The 18,974-nt window shown below is 43.6% G+C and overlaps 1 protein-coding gene across 2 annotated transcripts in view; it reads right to left on the bottom strand.

The window, feature by feature from the left end:
* Positions 1-17,942, bottom strand: part of MTA2 (metastasis associated 1 family member 2) — a 612,090-nt gene extending 594,148 nt beyond the window's left edge. For both annotated transcript variants that reach the window (XM_069645193.1, XM_069645194.1), the window contains exon 1: positions 17,771-17,942. In XM_069645193.1, the coding sequence (XP_069501294.1) occupies positions 17,771-17,798 (28 nt within the window). In that variant the 5' untranslated portion in view covers positions 17,799-17,942. The remainder of the gene's footprint in view (positions 1-17,770) is intronic.
* Positions 17,943-18,974: the final 1,032 nt, after the last annotated feature.

Below are 18,974 nucleotides of genomic sequence, written 5' to 3'. Positions count from 1 at the left end.
GCTCTTCCTAAATAACTACCTGCTAGAGCCATTCGTTCTTCTAACTCCAACTCTCTGCAGGTCAGACACTTCTCGAAGCAGATAGTGGGGCGTCGATCTCTCTCCTCCACAGAAGCCTCCCTCTGGAACTGTCTCCCTGCCCCTCTCAGGCATGAGCCGGATCCCCTTAAATTCCAGAAGCACCTAAATACCCTCCTTTTCTCCTCTTCATTCCTTCTCCCCTGCTAACAACCCAGTCTGCCGCAGTTACTGGCTGACTGGTTCCCTCCAAGTTCTACAGGGCACTAGGATCCCCCACCCTCTGCCCAGTCCACCCCCCTCCTCGCACTTAGCATGTGGACCCCACGCCCCGCAATCCCTGTCAATTGCCCTCATGTCCCCCCCCTTAGCACTCGCCTAGGGTATGCAGTGATTATATGGAATCCTAGAATAATTAATGCAATTACAACTAATACCCAACAACGAAAACTAAAATAATAAATTTGGGAAAAAAATAATATTTAGTATTTTAGTATTTAGTATTTCATTTATATAGCGCACCAGGCCCCAGGGCATCCGGGCGCGTCACTTAGTTACAGGCATAAAAACAGAACAGTGAAGTATGTACAGTCATTGCTTTAGGAGAGAATATACGAAATATACAAATTACACAGGAGAAATATACAATATATAGGCATTGCATCAGGAGAGAAAATACACATACAAAAATATAAAAGTTATAAAAGAAATACAGTACATGTACAGATTACAGTAAAGGATATAACAAAGGGCTGTTAACAGTAAAGTTGTTGCATATGGGCGCATGGTCAAGTCAGGTCTTGGGCAGACAGCCAGGTTTTGATGCGCTTGAAGGCCGGGAAGGTAGGTTCAGCTCTGAGAGGATTAGGTAGTGAGTGCCATAGTTTCGAGGCTAGGACCGGGAAGCTACGACCACCAGATCTCTGGAGGTTGAAGCACGGAATAGCAAGGCAGTTGGTTTGAGCACTTCTTAGTGGTCTCGCGGATGTGTGTGGTGTGAATCTACTGGCTAGGTAGCTGGGGGCTTGGTTGGCGAGGCTTTTGTGAGTGCAAGTGCTTTAAGAGATTCTTTGGGAGACTGAAAGCCAGTGAAGACTCCGTCTGGTGTCAGAAATATGGAGGTTCCTGGGTAAGTTAAGAGCCGCTCTAATAGCATTGTTTTGAATGATTTGTAACTTTTTAATGTTACATTGGTTGGTGCCCAGGTAGAGGGCATTACAATAATCAATTTTGGTTAGGACCAAGGTCCTGGCTAGTGTAGTGCAGCTGGCTGGAGATAGGAAATGACAGCAAGCTGTGATAAGCTTGCATGTGTAGGAGGCAGCCGATTATCCTGCATTGGTTTGCCTAGCTAATGAGAGAGTGGAGTCGATGTAGATTCCAAGCGTTTTGGCGTCTTTAGCCACTTTAATGGTGTTACCATCAATGGTGAAAGATTTAAACGATGCATCTAGTTTACTGAGTCTTTGGTGGGAGCCAAGGATGAGAAGCTCAGTCTTTTCATCATTCAAGCACAGTTCGTGTTGGGCCACCCATGCCTGGATGACTTGGTGAATGGCGTTAATGGCTAGCGAATCGGCTTTGTGGTCGCCTGTGATAGGGATAAGTATCTGGGTGTCATCGGCGTAGTTCGTATAAGTGACACCCAGATAATCCAAAATGTCGAAAAGGGGTTTTGTAAACACATTGTAGAGTGTCTGGAAAACACATGATCCTTGAGGGACACCACAAGTGACTAGTGAGGGATCAGCGGTGGCGGTAGGGGAGAAGACCCTCATGGACCTTTTAGCAAGGAAGGAAGTGATCCGGGCTGGGGTTTGTCCGACAAGTGGGCTGCGGTTTTGAGGTGGCGGCATAGGATTTGGTGATTTACTAAATCGAAAGCCGAAGAGAGAGCCAAGAGTAGGAGTGGCCAATTTACCCTCATCTTTTAGGTCTTCAATCTGGGTTTTGAGGTCTAATAGAGCAGTTTCAGTTCTGTATCGCAGACGGAACCAGATTGCCTCAGTACCAGGAGTTTATTAGTTTCCAAGTAATCTTGGATCTGCAAGTAAGCAGCACGATCCAGAATTTTTAAGAGGAAAGGGACCATGGTAATCAGTGGGTATATTAGCATCCAAAGTGGGATTTTTAAGGAGAGGGGTAACCTAGACATCCTTGAGGTTGTCCGGGACAATTCCTTAGTTGAATGAGGAGTTTATGAGTGTGGTGATAGAGGGCGCTAGGTTATGCGAGGCCTCTTTGATAATGGAGGCAGGGCATGAGTCACCCTGACAAATGGAAGGTTTAAGGTTATTGATAATGTGTTCAACTTCGATGATGGAGAGGGGTGTGAAGCTGAATGGTTTCACGGATTCAGGGTTGGCGTTAATGTTAACCAGAGGTGTTTGTGGTGCAGGCTGTCCGACAGACTTATTTTTTATCTTTGATTTTATTTTGGAGGGTGGCAAATTTTCCAAGGAGGGCCTTTTGAATGTTTGCACACCAAGTGCTGTCTTTAGGACAGGAGTCTGGTGGAGTGGCAGGGGATTCCAGTTCCTTTAAGATTCTGAATAGCTCCTTAGTGTTAGATTGGGCTGTTTCAATACGTTTGTTGTACGTCTCTTTTTTAGCCTGGAGTATGGCTTCTTTGTAATTTAGAGTAGCTAACAGAGTACAAGCTTTATTAGCTTACGTTGGATTACTTTTCCAGCGTGATTCGAGGGTCCTTTTTTCCTTGCGTAGGTTTCTCAGCAGTGGCGTGAACCACGAGTTGAGGGGGGCCCGGGGTTTGGGTTTTCTGAGTTTGGCGGGTGAAATAATATCAAGGTCTTTCAGCATTGTCTGATTGTACATGTCTACCAAGACTGTGGGATCAGAGCAACAGGATGAGAGATCATTAAGAACGGGGAGGATAAGTGGGAGTAATTTAGCACAGGTTATGTTGTGCTTATTTCTTGTGGTGGTGGCAGGTGTACTATCTGTGCTGGTGTGGATGATTCTAGTTGGGATGCTGAATGTAATTAGGTGGTGGTCTGTCCAGGCACATGGTTGGTTGGATTCAATGATAGTGTCGCAGGGTCAGCTATACAGTCGAGAAAAATAAAAATGGGGTTGGAGTGGTAATAGTGATTTTGGGGGAAGGGGAGTATTAGAAAAAAGGGAGGGGCTTTGAGGGCGACCCTCAAAGCCCCCCACACCGTCAAAGGCAACAAAAAAGGGATTTGTTTTAGAATTCGTTGTAATTGCATTCGTTATTTTGGGACTTGATGAAATCACATGTAACCACTGCCTAGCCCCGGTGCCCCCCCCAGTTGTGCTCCCTTTCACTCTCTCCCCCTTACCCAGCACCTCCCCATCCCACCTAGCACTTTGCATCTACGCAGACTGGCAACTCCCCCTTCTCGCTCTCGTACAAACTGAAAGTAACAAGGCCTAGTAGGTAGAAAACTAGAGGGCGGCCCCCGAGTGGAAGGACAAAAGGTCTAAACAAGGATATGGAGCAAAGACAGTCCCTTTCACTTGACAACTTCACATACTTTAAATCTTGTATCTAAAAAAAATCTCAATAGTGTCTATGATAGGTTAGCCCTGGAGTAACCCTTCAAATGTCCTAATGGAGGGTGAATTCAAAAATGAAGTATGCGGTATAATTCTTATACCATAGAAAAAGAGAGCAAAACCCTGTCTGGAGGACACTGGTGTTGAAGTTGCCTTATACTCATGCAATTTAAGATTACCTTCATACACTGACCACAGACAGTTATATACTGCCGGAGGCTTTTTTAATAAAGCATCATTTACCATTTAATGTTTCTTAATTGCGCACTTCGGTGCTGGTGAGTAGCATTTGGCTACAAAACAATTTTTATAGCATACAAGTTATACAAGCATAGCCAAAAATGAATTTGTGTATTCCTCGTATGATTGACCCAACTGCGGTCATACTGCAGACTTAGTGACCAATCAGTAGGGCCATTATTGTTATCTTTCTCCCTTGTTCCCACCACCCCCCTTTTTATCTTGTGGTGCCTTGAAACACCATTTGCTGTATAGGCGCCTTACAAATAGCTAATAAATAAAATTTGTTTAGCATTGTAATAAATAGTGTTACATTTATAACATCCCAGTGTGGCTCTTCCAATTCAAGTCTAAGTGTTAACTGCACTACTATTGCATTTAGGCGATTACAGTATTGCAGACAATTGCTGAAATGTTTTATATCTTGAAAGATCCCTTTGCGCTTGTTGGACACGCTGTCGGAAGTGGTTGGACATAGCGTGAGCACACTTGTGCGATGTGAAGCTGTCTGATGCCCTAGGGTTCCTTACTATCGAACCAGCAGTGGAGTAGTGATCTGTGGTTACTGGTATCAGGCTGGAGGACCAAAGAGGTGCTGGGAGGCTCCCGGGAGGTTTACGGACCTGGAAGGGAGAAGGTAGGGTGATTAGGTTGAAAGGCAGCAAGGTGGTAAGGTAGCAGCACATATGTTTTAGGCTGCTGCACCAGGATTTATCTGGACTGATTTTAACGTTTCGGTATGATGGGGTAGTGGGCCTATGGGTAACTGGTATTGCTTTCTGCTCCCCGTAACCGATTTGTGTGGCAGAGTGGCGACCTATATTGAAGACTATGCCAAAGCGAAAGGCCACAATGTGGTTACCTCAGGCAAGAAGAAGAACAAACCCATTACCACGGCCGTATATACTGTGGTAGGTGCAAATCTCTAATTGTGAATCTCCCAAATATCCTGCACACAGCAGATGGGGTGTCACTAAAGGGGCTTGGGGTAGGTTTACTCAGAACAGCCAGATTAACCATGAATGCAGCTATTATCTCCACTCAAACCTTGCGTGAATTTTGAGTGCTTCAGCATAAAGGCACCCATGATGGGATTACAGGAAATGAACCAAGTTCATGTATCGGATACACGGTTGCCCAATAGTAGCAATGGAAGCTTTAGCCAAGACCATATGGCTCAAGTTAACCGAAGGGACCCACACCAGCTGGAAGGTAGGCAACCTTCTAGCAAGAGTGGAGATACACATCAGAGTACTTGGGGGTGTAAATGTACCAGATATTACACAGCACCAGGACATCCCCTCTCACTTCTCGTTTACTTGCAAGGAAGGGGACTTAAGCCTTGATTTGACTGACAAAAGGAGAAGGTGGGAGGGTGCGCAAGCATTGCTCCAGATAAGATTTTGAACTCGGAGTAGTTTACTCACTATTTATTAAAATTAAGAGCAAAATGATGTTTTAGGGAGTAAAAATAAAATTAAAAAAATAAATAAGAGTCCCATTCCAAATGCCAATGGGACTGTTTTATAAAAACGAGTAAAAATGTTTTAACTGTGAAACAAATATTTTCGTAATAAATATATTTCCTCACACCATATTCATGCACATAAAAGAATATTTTACCTCTCCATATCAGGCAGTGATACATATTTGCAAATTCAGATTTAATGCACGGGAAGTAAAACCAGCTCATATGTATCGGACATCATCCAGCAGGCAAGAGCTACCTCTCGGGAAGCAGAAGCAAGTCCCAGCTCACTGCAAATCTAACTTCCACAGGAGATGCACACGTAAACGTTTTACCCAAAATGGTTGATCCATTATATTGAAATGTGTCCCAATTCTTCTTTATGTACATTCTCAAATAGTCAAAGTTAGCATATGCATGTTTGCAATGCACCAGCTGGCGGCCATTGTTGTTTTTAAGCTAATTAGGCTCTCCTGGGTTAGAAGCAGGTGCTAAATAGCGCAGAGCAATTACGAATCCTGCGATAACAGCCTTTTCCCCCCTCCTTGGGCACTATGTACACTACTGGTCCAAATATACCCATTGAACTGGGTGGGAGGAAAGCCGCGGGGCATGCTCTTACATGTCCATTTCCTATTTTTGTTGGGAGTATTTTTACTCCATGTTTTTCTTTTTTTTAATTATTTTAACTATTTTTAGGGAGCAAAAGTGTTCAATATACCCCTTCTCTGTAAGGTTGTGTACAGGTGATTTTACTGAGCAGAACCAACCACTTAATATGTGTTACTGACCACATAAAGGAGGCTATATATCAAACCAATTGATCTATTAGTACCCTTAAAGGAAGAGTTATCACCTTGTTAAACTGGCGTGAGGAGTTGGAGAAGAGATGCAATCCGTCCCTTGGGGATTTGGCAAAACCACCTAAAGATGTAATAAGATCTAAAGATCTGATGTGTCATAGGTGCTGCCCTATCTTCACAGCAATGTGGCGGCAAGAGGAAAGGAAAAGGACACTCGTCACCTGCATGACTGCACCAGGGGAGAAGTATGAGATGTACCCATGCGGAAGAGAACAGAAGTCATGGGAAGGGGACAGCACGGGGCATGATTAAAAACCCTGACTGAACTCCTTGTAGGCAGGAGGAATTAATATTACCCCCACTCGGGGTTGACAGATCGACTGTTGTGCTGGCCTTGATAAATACCCCGGTTTGCCCTCTATGACAAGGGAGAATAATCAGGGCTACTCAGGAAATCTGCCAACTGGCTGTCAAAGAACATTAATCTTTATTCTGTTTTGCCAACAAGTAGCATGGATTGGTCCCTTTGAAAAACAATGCTTGTGGGGTGGGTGGGGAGGAGGTATTTTGCATTTGTATTTTATCATTTATATAGCGCTTTACAACAAAGCGCTTTACAGCATAACAACCAAAATACATTAAACATGGAACACAGAAGAAATAAAATAAACATGATTCAAACCAGAAAAACAGCATGTAGAACAATTTGCATTTGGGAAGGGAGAGAAGAGGAGAGGTATGGGAAGGAAGAAAAGGGGGGAGGGAGTAGAGGGGACGGTAGAAGTCAAGGGGGGGAGACAGGAAGAGGTAATGGAACAGGAAGGTGGAGGGGAAAGAAGAGGAGGAAGGGGAGAAGAGTCAGGGAGGGGAGTGCAGAAGGAGTGTTTTTAAGGAGGAACGGAAGGAGGAATATGTGGAGATGGAGCGGATAGAGAAAAGGAGCAAGTTCCAATGTAAGGGGGCAAGGAGTTGGAAAGAGCGGAAACAAGGAGGCACAGGGGGGGGACAGAGTAAAAAGTGATCAGCGGAGCGTAGAGAGCGAGAGGGGGCATAGAAAGAGGAGAGGTAAGGAGGGGCAAGGTCATGAAGAGATTTAAAAACAAGACAAAGGAAGTGGTATTTAAGTTGGGAGTGGAAGGGAAGCCAGCCTAGGTTGGCAAGTGAATTGGAGATGGACTCATAGGGAGAGAGAAGACAGAGTGCGGACGGCGGAGTGGTAAAGGGATTTAAGAGGGGCGAGATGAGAGATGGGGAGACCGGAAAAGATAGAGGAACAGTAGAAGAGGCGAGGAAAGATGAGGGAAGAGATTAAGAGTTTAGTAGCATGGAAAAGTGAGAGAAGAACAGACTTCATGGATATTAAAGAGATGAAAGCGACAAGAGCGAGTATTGAGGGAAATGTGGTAAGTGAAAGACAGGGAAGAGTCAAAGTAGATTCCTTGCATGGGTGGAAAAGAATGGAAGGAGGGAGGAGGAAGTGTGTTGGGAGGGAAGAAAAGGACTTCAGTTTTGTCCGTATTTTGAGTGAGAGAGAGAATGAGAGAGAGAGAGAGAATGCGATGACATCCAGTTTTTAATGGCAGAGAGACAGGAGGAGAGTTTAAGATGAAGGTCTGGGGTGAAGGAAGAGAAGGAGAGGAACAGTTGAGTGTCATCAGCATAGAAATGGTGAGAGATTCCAAAAGAGGAGATGAGGAGCGAGAAGAGAAGTATAAAGAGAGAATAAGAAGGGCCCCGAGGACTGAACCTTGGGGAACACCATAGTTTAGAGGTAAGGTGGAGGAGGTAGGACTACCCCAAGAAACGACGAATGAGTGATTGGAGAGGTAAGAGGCGAGCCAGTTGAGAACTGAGTCTTTGAAGCCAAAGGAGCAAAGAGTGTTGAGAAGTAGGGGGTGATCGACAGTGTCAAAAGCAGCAGAGAAGTCAAGGAGGAAAAGGTTTGAGGATTGCTTAGCATAGCAAGCGGTGAGGAGAGAGCTCAGGACATAGTTGAGGGCAGATTCAGTGGAGTGTTTGGGTCAGAAGCCAGATTGAGAGGGGGGAAGGAGAGAGGTTAGAGATCAAGGTCGAGAGTTGAGAATAGGCAAGACGTTCGAGTAGCTTAGAGAGGAAAGGTAGAAGTGATATAGGGCGAACGTTGGACACAATGTGGATTGGCAGAAAGCTTTTTTAAGGATAGGGATAATAGTGGCATGTTTGAAGGCAGTAGGGAAGGTAGCCATAGAAAGACAGTATTGAAGAAGGAGGTAGACCTTGGGAATAAGAATGGAAGGGATGGGATCAGAGGGGGCGGCAGTAGTGAGGGATTTGGATAGGAGGAGAGAATTTCAGATGGAGTGATCGGAGAGAATTCAGACATGAAAGCCGAGGGGGGGGGCAAGGAAGGAAGGGAGAGGGACATTGATCGACTAACAGTATCTTACTCTTCTGTACACCTGCTTCATGAAGTCGCATTAAAGGGAGCCAACTCTCATAGCAGCATGAGACTATTTGGGGAATTTGATCATGGATTAGTGCAGGGGTCCAGGATAAGCTTGAATGTAGAGGCATGGTTATAGACTTTTGATAATTGTTTTAAGGAAATGTGGTGTACTACATGAAAACACGAGTGGATTCACCCTGTAATATACACAAGCAAATAAGAATAAAAGAGGAAGAAACTCGGGCGGCTTAAGCACCCGAATATCTGTCTCAATTGGAGGATCCACTGAGGTCCTTCAACGCAATTCACCAAACATAGCTATTGTAAGGGTAAAGTTTCTCTCCGAGCATAATCTTCTGTTTCATTTTTATAACGTCCCCCCAAAGGAATCGATACTTTATTTCAGACACGTGACTTTTTTAGATACTATACATCCAAAGAATATTTTGCTCCTAAGTGAGGAGTTTAACCTTAAATTGGGCAGTGGACCTCCCAGCAATTTGTTTGAAAGGGCACAAGAAGATGCTGCAGATGTATCCTGCATAATGGCCCTCAATATATGTGTCAATGTTATACAGACTAAATCTCACACATTTTTGCATCAATGAGTCTAAGGGCCATTAATGCAGAGTAGCTGCTGGCATACCGGCAACTTTGCATTTAGCACATCATGCAACCAGACTTTACATTGACAATTCAATTGTTTTCATCTCTCCACTCATCTTCAGTTCATTCTCCCTTCCATTATTCATCTCCATCCCTGGAGTGGGACACAATACACCCTAAAGTCTTAGACAAGGATAGGCGCTTTGAGACCTCTACAGTGGTGTTTTGGCACAGTATAAAACCTCAATAATAAAGTAACTAAACCTGTTGGACCAGGAGAGCTTGCTTGCAAGCCAAAGCAACAGGGGCATATCGCACACATTAGCTCTGTTGTGCAGTGCGATGGTGTAGCATCAACTCTATGATTAGTACGAATTTAAGACAACTTTTCAGCCAATTATTTGGAGGTTTGTGGCATATCGGCACAAAAATAAATACTCATGTACAAATACTATTCTACGGTAGCTAGCCTAAATACAAAGAGGAACTGAATACAAAATACAAGTCATAAAATAATTATTCGTGGTTTTTAACAATACAATGACAAATTTCTAAACATGTAACAAATACCTTTATTTATGAGACATAAAAAAATCTAAACTTAATAAAAACACTCAATTAACAAATACTAAATACATATTCAATACACACTGTAAAGTGCAATAGTAAGTCCAGAATACACCTATAAAGTGCCGCAAAAAATTGAAACGAAGTCAAGCTCGATATTCTATTTTTAAAGAGAAATAGAATGTTCAATATATAGTTGCATGCACAGGTTCAGAGTGACTCCAACCAAGCACCAAAGAGCAGAACAAACTGACAAAAACACCAGAAAAGTGGAGCTTACCAACATGAGACAACAGAACAAAACATCTAAGTGCTGCATGAACAGATAAATACAAACATGATGGTATTCAGCAAATGAAATTAAATAAAACATCAAACAGCGGAATGAATGCATGCAAGACCACACAAACCCTAACGACACATGCAAATGTATGCCACACAAACTGACACCATCACCAACAAAGACCTGCATAAAACAAATAAATGCACCATCATACGCACTGAATGCTCCCCACAACAATACAAACTAAGAACTGTGGAACAAACAAGAAAGCCGTGGAATGAGCACACTGACACACTCCATACTGACTCAACAGTGAAACACATATGCCTTTGTGAACGTACTACCACTAAGACAAAAAGTGGTAAGCTACTAACCCATATAAAGCTCACCCCATTACAAATTAACCTTACAACACACTATACCACCATTTCACAACACTCGTCGAGTACTTCCACTGGGGAAGCAGGAGCAGGTCCACAGCGCACTACAAATTTCACGTCCACATGAGATGCACACGAATGTGTTGGCCATTATGTATGATCCATTATGTTTGTGTGTGTCCCAATTCATCTTTATAAACATTCTCAAACACTCAAAGTCAAAGGGAAGTTCACTCAAAAATTGTATTGTCTCAAAAGATGGGCCATAATAAATGTATATAAAAAATATTTTTGAAGAAAGTTCCTATGTAAAATTTTGAGGAAATAATGCTCAAAGTCAAACATTTCAAGCACTAGGAGGCATCCATTTAGTGAAATGAATGAGCCTCCAGTGTTTGTGTTAAGCTAGATGCAGCAGCTAAATAGCTCGAAGTTATTTAGAACACTGTGATATGTACCAGACACAGTTATAGTTTACATATAATGTAAACTATAGATTTGCGGACACAAGTATTAATTAGCGCCTCATTCTGCAGCACAAAAAGCTAAAGAGTGAGTGAGCAAAGAAAATAATGTGGCAACATATTAAAACGTGTCAGTAAAGAGAGCAACAGTTTGATTCAGTAAAAACAGATGAAGTGACAGTTACGGAAATAGTGTCAAGATGGGTAATAAGTAAATGAGAGGCAACAGCCAGATAGAAGAACTTAAAAAAAAGAAATGTAAATAGGAAATACAATGGAAAGCAATAAAAAGAGAAAGAAATGCAGAGCAACTTGCAAAGAAGTTGGGAAGAATCAATAGAAGCAGCCAGCAGTAAAATGAAAATAAAAGCATGATCCACCGCCTTTAGGCAGTCCAAAGTGGCTCACTCAATATTAAACATGTGTTTTCAATCTGTGTAATCATCAGGAACTTCCCATTTTTCAAGGTATCCATTAAAGATATCTGTGCAAGAACTCATTCATGAGACTTTACATTACTAGCTCCTGAGTCTCAATCATTAATTTCTCAGAGGAAAACGGATACCAGGAAGCTAGTTCCAGCTCCTCACCAGGAGTCGCAATTTCGGCACATATATAACACTGTTTCTCACTCATGGTAATGGGATCAAAACAGATGGGGGTTTGGGGGGAAATAGAGGAAATTATGCAGATTCTATGGCAAGACCGGAGGCGAGCATTATGCTTCAACTTCCTTTACTTGTTGTCACAGCAGGAAACAAATCAAAAAGAGGGCTGAAAAATAAAAAAAATAAAAATAAAAAAAGGAGCTAAGGAACACTGAGCAGGCTGCATATATCGCTGAGAGCTCGAAATAATCATAAGGCTCCTGGCAGCCTCAATCACATGCACTTGAAACTACACCCTTCATCTGACAAAACACAAACATGCCCATGTGATAGCATGGATGAATTACACTTTTTTGAGCAAGGGGTCATCGTCTCATATTTTGTGCTGCACTTTATGGGCTCCAGCCTGATCCTACCTCCTAGGGTATGGGTTTATGGAGCATAACCCCATACATCACAAAATAGAAAGGCACCACCAACACCCACTGAACACCGGACAAAACAACGAAGTACTAATAACCAACAACCCAACCATTAACCTAACGGACCGATTCAATGAAGAAGAAGCATGCGCTGATCTTCAACCAATCGGCATGAATAGGGAAGCACCGGTATTGGACAGCCAAGCATTCAATCTAGCAGACCGCCCCAATGAAGATACAGCCCTCGCTGATCCTCATCCAATCAACAACAATACAGATCCACTGCGACCGAACAACTGCAAACCAAAACAAGGAACAACTCCACACCAAAGAGATCCATTGCAATGTAATCAATGCAAGGTCAATGTCCAAACATGCCTCCGAAATATTCGATCTCCTTTGCAACGGAGGGATTGACATCCTATTTGTAACAGAAACATGGCTAGACGACAATTACAAGATCACCCTCAACAACTGCCTACCTGAAAACTTTAAATGCGTCCAAGCAAACAGAAAAACCAAAAGAGGGGGGGCTGCCAATCACCCACAAGGAACACCTAGCTATCAAATTGGGAGACCCACTAAACATTGATAAACGTGAATCCTTAATCATGCATCTATCAGTAAAACATTGATAAACGTGAATCCTTAATCATGCATCTATCAGTAAACCCCAAAACAAACCGGAAATTCACACTGATATACAGACCACCAACCTATGAAGCAACCTTCGCAGACGCATTCATGGAAGCAATAACCATCCTGGCCATCAAACACAATCACCTGATCGTCCTCAGAGATTTCAACGTCTGGTTCGAAGAAGAAACAACCACACAAAAATCTCTAACCAGCCAACTAGCAGCAATGAATCTACAACAACTGGTCAAAGGAGCAACCCACTCAGCAGGGCATACACTTGACTCAATCATTGCGAGCGAAGAACTCATTACCACAGCACCCTCAATTCAAACACTCTGGAGGGACCACCTCATCATTCCCTTCGTAATCAAAATAACCTCTTCAGTAAATAGGCAACTAGACAAAACACCGACCACCATGGGAAGAAACTGGGAAACCATCAAAAACTCCAACCTAATTGAACTCCTGGAGCTCAGCAAACTGCACCCAACATTAATGTTAGAAGCAGACCTGGATAAAAAAGTAGCCCTGCTCCACAAGTATCGTCAACATCGCAAAAGAAAAACTTTTCACTCATTCTCATAAAAGAGCAATGGCAAAATGGTTCACCCCACTACTCAGCACCATGAAAAGAAAAACCGAAGACTAGAACCAGATTGGAGAAAAAAAAAAACACTGCGAATAAGCTGAAATTCCTACAACATAACCGTGCATACGAAAAAGGAAATGCAAAAAAGGAAGAGGAAACTATGACAACCGAATCGTCGAAGCACCAAAAACTCAAAAAGAACTCTTCAAAATCATAAATGAAATAAAAAACCCACCGGGCTGCAATAATACACCAATTCCTTCAACGAAACTATGCAAAGACCTAGCAAACCACTTCAAAAACAAAATCAGCATCCAACGTACCATACAAAGCAGACCACCCGTTCATACCACGATCCCTACCTAACCTAGGGAGGAACACAGGAACAAACTATGATACTTTCCCGAAATATCTATGGAGACATTTGTCAAACTGGTAAATCAAAGCAACAACTCTGGTTCTCCTGAGGACCCATAACTGCCCGGACATATAGAAATCAATTCTTAAACAAGGAACTCCCATGGAATATCATAGGAACTTCAACCTTTCAATCGTGACTCGAAAAGTGCCACAAGCCTTCAAATCAGCGTACATCAGGCCACTACTCAAAAATATAGCGGGAACGTAGAGAACCTCTCCAACTACAGACCCATCTCTAACATCCCGTACAAAGTCAAGTTACTCGAAACGTACATATACCAAACGAACCAAGAATTCACAGAAGAGAACTGCCTACTAGACCAGGCACAAGTTGGTTTCAGACCAATGAGAGGAACGGAATCAGCTCTCCTCTCAATATGGGACGACCTAAAATTAAACGCAGACTCTGCCAACAGTACTGCCTTCATACTTCTAGACCTATCCGCAGCATTCGACACAGTTAATCACGACATCCTCATAACGAGATTAGAAGGACTTGGGATAACAGACACAGCCTAACTGTGGATCAAATCCTTCCAAACAAACAGAACGGAAACCATTTGGATGAAACCTTTCAAATCCAACCCGAGAGACAACACATGTGGAGTACCACAAGGATCCTCCTTTTCCCTGCTATTATTAATAGCACCTGCATACATCACAGAAAAATTCACAAAGCACACGTCCGGACAACCCATCAGAAAGGCCCTCTCTAACAGCATCAAAATCCCCAAATTCAAACTGAAAAGAACTGGTGGATCCAGCTTCCCAGTTCTTGCAGCTCAGCTCTGGGACTCCATCCCTGACGCTCTCAAAGCCACCCCCTCCTTCCATGTGTTCAAAGCTAACGTCAAACTGTGGCTTCACACCAACGACTGCTAAATGCCTCAACTGTACAAAATACTCTGTACATTTACTGTAAAATACTTGAAACTGTAACATATCCTATAGGTAAGTCATCTGACATTGTAACATAAGAAATGCTTGTTATATGATCCTGTAACAGAAGAAATGTAACATATTTATGTACCTGTAACCCAAGATTTTATTTTTTGCAAGCGCCCAGTTGCTTAACAGCCAGGTGCGCTCTATAAATAAACAATACAATCTACCTATATCTACTTATCAAAATATTCAAAACTCACGGCCTCACCTGCTACAACTACGCAAACGACACAAATAATCTTCAAAATACAAGACACGCCAGAAATAAACTCAACGCTAGAAAACTGCCCCTGCGATGTATTCATCTGGATGAACACCAACTGCCTCAAAATCACCCAATGCAAAACAGAAATAATGATCGTCACAAAAAAAAGTGAGAAAACCACTTCATCTTTAGCCAAGGGAACTCAGGACAACCCCAGCACCTCCAGCGACTGTAAAAAAAAAAAAAAAAAACCTGGGGGTCCTGATGGACAATAATCTCAACTTAGAGCAACAAGTAAATGCTCTACTCAAGAAATGGTTCTTTCTCCTGTGAGCAGCAAAAAGGATCCGACCGTTCATATCATTTGCTAACAAAACAACCACCATCATCGCACTTGTCATGTCCAGAGTAGACTACGCCAATAGCCTATACTTGTCTATGCCTGAACGACTTCTAAAAAAACTACAATGCATACAAAATGCGGCAGCTAGATCTCTTTGGGGTAGTTTGAGAAGCAAACACCACCTGTGCTAAAAACACCACGTTGGCTACCAATAAAACAAATAAAATTCCAAACAATGTGCCTTGCGCACAGAGCAATACACAAACAAGGCGCCGAGTTCTGAGACAAATTACACCCTACATCAACCAACAATAATGCTCAGATCAAGCAACATCCGCCTGGAACCGAAACCCTACAATATAAGAAAACTCAGGAGGATCCTCTGGAACGACCTACCAAAGAACATGCACAACACAAGAAACCACCTACTATTTAGGAACAACCCAAAACCTGGCTCTTCACTTCATAACTAGAAGACCACCCACAGGGACACACATAACTAAAACAACAATGAATGAACAGACAGATCCCGATTCATAACAAGCAATCGACTGGGAAAAGACTCAGGAAGAAACTCTACAACATAACTAACAGAGAGAGCCATGATGGGAGGACACAAAGACTGAATACATAGGTTAACCAAGACGGTAGTACCAGGACGACTGCGACTCATCAATATCACCCTTGTCCTGAATCACACCAAGCGCCAACAGACCAATGTCACAATAGATAGCAAGGGAATAGGGAGCACCCAACCTCAGCTTCCACACCAGAGGGAGAGAAATTAGACACACCCAATCACAGTATACAATGCTCATTAGGATACAGTTGGGACCGCCCCTGCACCATCACACACTACAGACGACCAATAAGAAATCAGCACCAACCACACGCACAATACAACTCAAATGTAACAAGAAGTATTAGAACCAGGATACAGACCCCACTAACCCAATTTTCAAATCTCTGTATAGCCAAGCCACCCAAAACTCACACAACCATCTCTCATCCAGCAATCCGCACGCACTTTACAACATACAAACACATAAACAGCACCTACAGCACACATGGTCTCATGAGGTCCGAAACTCGCACCAAAGCTCAGTGCACAGTGTATACCAAACTGAAGCCGCCAACAGCACACCACTTCTCGCACTCCCCCTCCACCCGACTAACCCTACCGGCCCTCCTTGTTTACAGATCCAACAGAGCACCTGGGGATCAATTTCGTTGGTGATGGTGCGCTAAGTACCTTTAACATATCATTTTAATTGGGGGAACGTTTCTCATTTCCAAGGTGTGAGCGCATTTCACGGGGTTTGGTTTATGAAGTGGTTTTCACTTTTGGAGTCTTGTTCCATAGCTTGTAAAAATGTATTTTCTGAAAGGATTGTGAACATTAGCCTGAGTCGCTTGTAGATGGAAATGCAAATGCTGGCATGTCCCACACTTGGGTGGATCTGTGAACAGTAGCCTTCGCATCTGGATAGAAATACAATGTAAATGTTAACATGACCCACATGTGTATCACTGTGTACCCTGCCTTCTTGTTCCCCATGCTGTTGCTATATATCTGTATCCCCCTGCAAGCCCAACCCCCTGTCTCTGTGTCCGTGTCTCGCTATGTTCCCTGCCATCCTGTTCACGTGCCTGGTTGGGCGCTCCAAAGAGAAACATCATATCACATCACTACGCTTACTCTCTACTATACACCATCATTCAACTAGAACACAGCTATACCCCCGATTAATTCGGCTTAGTTGTTCACATACAAATACGACCCCATGAACACCTCATCACACTAATAAAAAAGCAACTAGCCAGGCACATTCTGGCCTAGTTGCTCACGTATACGTCCTTCAGGCCTAAAGCAGCCAGAAGCCCAGTCTGGATGTCCACCCACCAGACTGCACAGATCCAACTGATATCTCCAGCACCACACCTAACGCTAGAATGCAGCCATCACCCAGCAATTACATCAGCTCCACACAGATCCGGTGCACCCACGCACCCTACAACACTATCACTTTCTAATGACCAGAACTACGGTTCCCGCGGGCGTTCAAACTACCAGCGCTTCTGAGGTCATACCAATAATATATAGAGCGCTATATAAATGCCAAGTAACATAACATTAAAACAATAAAAATAAAAATAGCTTCCAGTCTATATGTGGGTTAAACTCTCTTAATTTCCCCAACTCATTTCCAGTTGTATACTTTAGGGACTTCAATTTTTTCTCATGGGTCTTGGTGCTGGCTCTGCTGAATACTTACAGAGTGCAATTCACTTTATGGGTATTGATCCAGTTTCTTACGTGTCAGTTATCTTTGAGGGGGTTGGGCCCATATATATGAGATCATTATATAGGCTACAGTTGTATGTCAAGGATCGTGAGCCTACTTTCCAGAGAACTGTTTGTTGAATTCCCTTTCCTGTACTGGCGGTGGGCCTCGTTGCCTGTTCACGTCATTAATGGCTTTTTGGGTGTTTTGTGTTACAATATCTTCTTAAAATAAATATTAGGCTGCATTAAGATTCCTTCTTAAGAATTATCCCTTATAATCCTCCACGCACTTTACCAAGAGTATATGACTTTGTTTCTACAACCTGCATACCTCAGAATCTTAAGAACATTTCCTCCATCCTCTCCTAACAGTGTCCTAAGGTGACCTATCCCAAACCTTTAGTACTCGCCTGATGGTGAACCCCACTTGGGAACCTATGACCCCCTTCATTTACCCATGACGTTCGCCCCTCCCATAGTTAGTTCAGAGCACTCCCCTCAATATCTCGATGACTTACCCCCCACCCGGTACATGTTGGCCGCCATCTTCTCACCCAAACCCCCCGCACAATGGAGCCTTGCTTCTGCCGCTCCAGTTCCCGCGGACACTTCCGCTTCCGGTGTGGGAAGCGCGCCGCCGTTTCGCGCACGCACTTTGACTCCGCCTCCTACCCGGTGCCGTCGCTCAACCTCCGCCTCGCGCCAGCGCGCAACCGCACTACAAGCTCGGTGGGCCGTGACGTCACTTTCCTCGGCGAGGAGAAAACGAAGCGAATCGGAACCGTCCGAAAATGGACGAAAAGGGCCGGAAATAACAGAAACGTCATGAAATTAGCGAGTCACCACGGAAATAGCCGATCTTACCGGAAATTACCGAGGGGTGTCGGAAATACCCAACCTTTTTAAAATAAACCTTCTTTTAAACATGTCTGGTTCAACCTTGGTATGCAATACCGTGACGTCATTCCACTGTGCGTTCTGGAGGATTGCTTGGCAATCTAGGACCTTGTACTTTCCCTCAATTTCAAATGGGAAAGAAAAAATTTCAAGTCCCAGAATCCAAATGGAAAAAACATCAGTGCATGTCCTTATCACACATGGCCACTGGAAGACGAGAGCTCTGAAGTTATAATCAACTGCTCTGACTTCATAGCAAGGGGATTCTCAATTGTCTTTGCATACCTCTCAACTCACCCGCTTTTGTCAGGTGTCACCCACCAGAAGACGTGTTCACACACCATACATGCCAACATTCTGTGACCAAAAATCTGTAAGAATCTTAAAGTTTTAAAAATATTGAAAAACATCAGTATTTGTTGCCACTAAATCGGTCGGCGGTAGGACTGCTTAAAAAGCAGTATCCTACCGCCTAAATCTGTAGGGTTGGCAAGTATGTAGCAAGTGCCAGAGAGAGGGGCACTGCGTTGTGCAGCTATGCTGAAGAAACAGCATATTGCACTTGCAGGTGGGTGGAAGTTGCGAGATTTGCGCAGGGCGGGGCTGAAACGTGCGGTTTCTCCCCGACTCCTGGCGCAAGCTCACACCTGCTAGAACTCATTAGGAGGAGTGGCTCGCCATTGCTTTCGTGGCTCGCCCCAGCATGTAGATGACAGGCACCGGGGAGCCGAGGAAAGGTGAACCATGTGGCTGTTGATATCCAGAAGTGCTGGAGCGGATCTCACGGGCGCCTCTGACAGTCTGGGGAGGTTGCACTGACATACA

Source organism: Ambystoma mexicanum, chromosome 2p (genome assembly GCF_040938575.1).
Source record: "Ambystoma mexicanum isolate Mex_15411 chromosome 2p, UKY_AmexF1_1, whole genome shotgun sequence".
NCBI classification, from domain to species: Eukaryota; Metazoa; Chordata; class Amphibia; order Caudata; family Ambystomatidae; genus Ambystoma; species Ambystoma mexicanum.
This window is presented reverse-complemented; position numbering and strand designations above follow the sequence as displayed.